Source organism: Ammospiza caudacuta, chromosome Z, assembly GCF_027887145.1.
Source record: "Ammospiza caudacuta isolate bAmmCau1 chromosome Z, bAmmCau1.pri, whole genome shotgun sequence".
In the NCBI taxonomy this organism is placed as follows: domain Eukaryota; kingdom Metazoa; phylum Chordata; class Aves; order Passeriformes; family Passerellidae; genus Ammospiza; species Ammospiza caudacuta.
The window spans coordinates 13,196,396-13,202,395 of NC_080632.1; the positions used below are offsets into that span (position 1 = coordinate 13,196,396).

General features: G+C 38.9%; 1 protein-coding gene across 1 annotated transcript in view; it reads left to right on the plus strand.

The window, feature by feature from the left end:
- PRDM6 (PR/SET domain 6) overlaps window positions 1–6,000 on the plus strand; it is a 77,840-nt gene that overhangs the window by 67,089 nt on the left and 4,751 nt on the right. Inside the window, exon 6 of the mRNA XM_058824101.1 lies at window positions 1,254–1,430. Within this exon, the coding sequence (XP_058680084.1) occupies window positions 1,254–1,430 (177 nt within the window). The remainder of the gene's footprint in view (window positions 1–1,253; window positions 1,431–6,000) is intronic.

Below are 6,000 nucleotides of genomic sequence, written 5' to 3' on the forward strand. Positions count from 1 at the left end.
GTGCTCTGAAGCACTGTAAAATAATAGTATTTGTGTTCAGTGATGCAAGTAGCCACAATTAAGCAGTTCACTTGACAAATGAGATAGTTCACTTTATTTTGCACTTAATTGAATTGTACATGCCTGGTCACCATTGTCTCTTTCCCTTTAGTTTTGGTTTCTAGCTATTTAAACATATACATTTATTACGGAGAGAGCAATTAAGTTGTGTGGGCCATTGGCTCTGGAAACGCAGACACCAAGAGTTAAAATGTTGTGTAGGGTAAAAATCATTATTATCCCTCCAGAAAAAAGATCTTAATTTTCTTAGCAAGCAGTCTGATAAGCATTTAGAACTCTGCTACTAAGTTAAAACAAATGTGAAATAGAAAAAAAACCCTAGTAGGGTGTTGACATAAAGCCACTTTTATTGAAGAGAAATATATAGACATGGTTTCTTGGCATTTTATTTTAGTTAGCATTTCAGAAGACCAGTCTCACATTGTTGTTGTGTATCTTTTTTTTTCTGTGTTTGCAGTCTGCTTGTTACGATTCTGAATTTGTCACATATCAGTCATTTTGCATGTTTGTTTGTTATGTTTATTTTTAACAAGATGTGTTGTTGAAAACCTGAGTTCTGCGTTTCCTTCCGAGATCCCCAAAACAGACATTTTCAATCTAGATGGGAGAAAAAATGTTAATGAAATGTAAAGATTTTCAACTGAAATAAGAAAATAGAAAGATAATTTAAATATTAGATACAGCAGTCATTTTTTCCAAGTCTCTTATTGAAATAAGTGATCTCTAAAATCCTCCAAAGCAATATGAGGAGTTTAATTGTGAATAGCTAAAGAATAACGACAGGATGTGCACACAACCATCAGATATGCATTTGCAAGTAAGGCTGTAGCTCACACCAGCAGACAGGATTACATGAGTCCATCAGCTCCATGCGTGTGGATCTTTTCTTTTTGACTAAGGAGTACCATCGAGTTTGAGAGAACGAAGGCAAGCAGATGTGTACTGCAGGTTCACTAGTTTGCTGATTTATGGCTTATGGTCCCATAGACTCTCTTTTAATTCCTGCCCAAGAGTTTCACATTTGCTAAAGGGGTTGTGAAGTTTTGGGCTTGCGCTTCCCAAGAAAGACCCAGAGAAGCGCGCCCGCTTTTCTCTTTGGAGATCCTTGGGAGGATCAGGAGCCCCCGTCCCGTGTGGTTTCCTGCTGGTGCCAACAGACAGCACTGACGCTGCCGTTTCCCTTCCCACCGCAGGCCCTACCAGTGCGGCCACTGCTCGCAGTCCTTCTCGCAGCCCTCGGAGCTGCGCAACCACGTCGTGACGCACTCCAGCGACAGGCCCTTCAAGTGCGGCTACTGCGGGCGCGCCTTCGCCGGGGCCACCACGCTCAACAACCACATCCGCACGCACACCGGGGAAAAGCCCTTCAAGTAAGTACCTGAGGCCAGCGGCATTTGCCAGCTGAGATTAGGGGGGGAAATGCATTGCTGCTGCTCACCAGCATCGCCAGCACTCGGCTGATGATCCCTTGAAAGCCAAGGTCAGACCATGAGGTGCCACAGGGCTTGCAAGGGTTGCAGGATGAAGAGAGAGGCAAGAAATGTTGACTTCATGTTCAGAAGGCTTGATTTGTTATTTTATTATATATATTACATTATTACTATACTAAAAAGAATAGAGAGAAAGTTCTCAGAAGGTTAGCTAAGCTAAGAATAGAAAAGGAATGAATTACAAAGGTCTGCGTCTCAGCAGAGAACGAGACTTAGCTCTGCTGTGAGTGGTCGGTAAATCTAAACATCCACCTGAGACAAATCATGGATCTACCTGTTGCATTCTACACCAGCAGATAACCATTGTTTACACTTTGTTGCTGAAGCTTCTCAGCTTCAGCAGCAAAAATCCTAACGAAAGGATTTTAATGAAAAGATGTCTGTGACAATGAGGTGAAACAGCTAGTGGTGCTGTTAAAATCAGAATTTATACGGCTTTGATTTTGAGTTTCTTGAAAACCTTGCACAATCTTCTGTTCTCTAATGATACCTTGATTATTTTAATTAAGTGACAAGCTGCTGCCAGAGAACCACAGCTGAAAATATGATCAAGACTGAGACGGGCCATGTTGTAAGAACATTAATATGATTCTTTGATGTCTATATACTGAGGTAGATGGAGCTTCACTTAAAAGCTAATTTGGCTCTAGTTATATATGGGGAGGAATATGCACCTCCTTTTAGTCTCAGAATCACTGAATAGAAAATGTAACTCTGTGGCATAAGTTTTGAAAGATCATAGTAATAAATTGAAAGTGTTCAGCTGTCCGAAGTATAAGAAAAAAATGTCGCCTAATAAAGATGATTTTACATTAAACAGATTTTGTTAACTTCTGAAGTTTTCAATTACTGATATTAAAGCTAAGCACATACCTGTCTCAGAAATCTTCCAGCAGTGCTCATTTCCAGCAATAGTACAGCTGATCCTGATATTTTACCTTCTGTTGTGCAAGACTCTGCCTACTAAAGAGGAAGGGCTCTCCAAAGCAGAAGAAATATATCCCATGTTTGTGTCTTTGTCTTGGCTGAACTGACAGTCTCAGAGTACCTAGATGTGGTCACTGGAGCAATTCCACCTAATGTATCGATATCACTTCTTTTGGAAGCTTCCTGGATGTTCCTAGGAGGAAGGGGAATATGTGTAGAAGGTGTGTGTCTCTCCCAGTTCTGCGAGTACTGTCTGTTCTCTTTCTACTTTTCTCTGTTTGACTTTTTTTTCCACTTTTGCCAGACAGTGCTTTTGATCTGGTTAGTGTAAGGGAGCTCGGCCTGTCAGAACCCCCCATAACAGCCCCACAGAGATACTGGTGAGCACACTTTGCCTCCATATAAGGCTGGAAGGAAGCACAGCCTCCACATATGTCTCTGCTGGGGGCGAGGGGGCAGAGCCAGGAGCAAAATGCTGCATATCCAGTACAGAAGAAGAATTGGCATGGCAGGAATCATGGCTAGGATGTCGTGGAGGCTCAGAACATCTAAATATCGACTTCTCTTGAGCCAGTCTGTTGAATGCTCAGAGCCCACAGAAAGTGAGCCAAAAATGGTGCGAGCAATCAGATTGATTTTATCTAGTTGCTGTGTAAATAGATTTTAGTAATTAATGGAAGGGGTTTCCGGGTCAAAATGGAAAATAGATTTCGTTTAATGTTAAGGTGTTACTTATGTGTAACCTTGTTAAGTCCACTTAATTTTTTTCCTTAACGTCCTCTTTTTGTCATGTTTCCAATAGATCTGCTATTTTGCCCAATTTAGAGTCATTATTTTTCCCCTTTGGTATACTAATTTTTTACCCTTTTCAAAAATGGACTCGATTACAGCACAATTTCATTTGTGAGAGAGCTTAATGTATGTAATACAACTAACAAGAGGTCTGGGTTTGTTTTTTGTTTTGCTTTGTTTTGGTTAGTTTTTGTGGGTTTTTTGGGGGGTTTTTTGGTTTTTTGATTTTTTTTGTTTGTTTGTTCATTTGTTATGTTTTGCCCTGCTCGAGTGGAAGCATTTAAGTATTCCAGGATGTATCTGACTGTTCCTTAAGTTGCGGGACAGAGCAACAAAAAAAAAAAAAAGTGTATACTTTATACTGGTTCTTTATGATGCATGGCATAATTTCAACTGTGCAAGGTGTTTCTTTAGTTTCTTCCTCAAGCACAAGAAACAGTAGCACCATTTTCTCTCTGGAAGTCTTGTTGAAGTATTTTCACTAAGCTGACTAGTAACTTCATGTGAAGTTGAAACTGGAGCTGCAGGTTTTCCCATCCCTGCTAGTCAGATAAGAGGACACACAAGCCTTGGTCCTGCAAAGCTGTTCAAAAGGGCAGATTTGTCTCTCATGCAGGACTACTTGCATTTGAGAGAGGAGGAGCAGAAAATTATCCAGAAATCAATCTATCATCTCTGCTGGAGAAAAAAGAAAGAGCTGCAACTCCTCTTGATGTCTCATCACTGTTTGGATCCTCCTTTGGAAAAGGGTTGCACAAGATCTGGTTTAGGAAAAGACGCTCAACAAATTCTATTAAGCAAGAACCATAAATAGAACCAGCAAAATATCTGTCTCTTGATCATGCGATTTAGGTTTTAAATGTTTGTTTATGAAGAATTTTGAGTATACACTTACACACAAAAACAAAAAAAAAAAAAAAAGACAGAAAAGTTAACTGAAACAGTGTTTCTGTACCTCAGAGAAGTTTGTATTTGTGGTGATGCACACACTTAATTTAACTAATATTTTAATATTAGGAAGAATTGCCATGCATGGATAGTGATAAATTACTTAAATTCTAGCTAATTTATTTAAAATAACTTAGTTAATTCTAGCTAAGTTATTTTAAAATAACAGGTATAATTTTGAAGGTGCTTCTGCTGTGAATGCAATCTCATGATTACTAATGCAATAGGGCAGCTGTTCTCATATGTGCTTATAGACAAATGACACTCAGCATGGATTAAATCAGCAATGTTAAAAGCCAAGTATGTTTGTATGCATATTATTTCCAGAAGCTGGTTTTAAAAATGGTGAACACTGGTGACAGTATTTTCAAAAATATTTTAGATTAATTGTTTTGTGAGAGGATGTTTGGGATTGGTTAAAAAGCTTTTTCTGTGAGAGGCCATTTTCTTTGTAGGTCCTAGGTAAATTTGGATGTATGGTGGAAGACTTTTCTATTTTCTTTTCATTAAGATAACAATGCTAAGTGAGGTTATCTGTAGTCAAAGCTTTAGCTGAATTTGACTTTTCATGTCATCACAAGCTATCAAGCCAGCCGCACCACTGAAAAGTTTTTGTGTATTCTTATCTTACTGAAGTCTCCACTATGGCTGCTAGTCTGGGAACAAAGATCTTAAGTAAATTAAAATGCAGGAGAAAAAGGAAAATTATTTGTTATCTCTGTTCTCTTAATTTTTTCTCACCCCCTCCCAATTTTCATTTGCCTACAGAATCAGACTTATTCAAAGACCTAAGATTTAGCAGTCAATCCAAAATAATGAGGAGGAAAGATTCTTTCAGCCTCCAACAGATCACATATTTTACATTGTTACTTACTGAAATACAAAAGTGGTCAGCATTCATTTTAGGTTGAATATGTACGTTGTACCTGCAGCGACATCTCAGAGTTGTCAGGAGGGATTCTCTTTGGTTGATAGTTTTTCTTGGATTTTTTACACCCTTCCAAAGGAGTTTAAAATGTCCTTGTTCAATGAAATCTTAAAATGTTTATTTTGAGAGTATCAAATTAATGTCTTTTTTTCTAAAATAGGCCCTCAGCATTTTCTCCACCCAAAGCCTTTCACAGAGGTTGACATAAATGTGCAAATTAAACCAATCCTCACTGTCAATGTTTTGAAAGCACTGTGAAGCAAACAAGCAGACCAGTAACAATGAGGGCTATCTAAACAAAATCAGAAACCCCAGTACTGTAGAAATACCCCAGGACTATTGGTGCACTTTGTGAACTTAAGAACAATTCTGTTTACCACCTCCACCCAAGCAAATCATACCAGGAAACCCTGTGGAAGAGTGAAGCCTTGAGGCTGAGGAGGCTGAATGCTTTAGGACGTTGCTCCTTACAATTACAGTGTATGCAGACATTGTAAAAGAAGGCAACATGGATCCAGTTTTCACTGATGGTACCTAATTGTTTGAGGACTTTGGAATTGCTTTGGACCTAAATGCACCTGGGGCTTTTTAAATTCCATTCAAATGCCATCAGATGGCCCTAAGTGGAAATTAAATTGTATCTCAGTTAATAAGTGTCATTATTGCCAATACATGTATCTACAGTGCAGGCTTAGCCAAAATTTTGTGTGTCTATCATTCAGGCTTGGGCTCAGTCCTATAGTGGCTTGGTGTGTGGGCACATGAGCTATGGAGTCTTTTTCCTTTCTGACAATTTTGTCCACTGTTCAACTGTCCAACACAACATTAAACACGTCTGGGTTACATACAGGAACA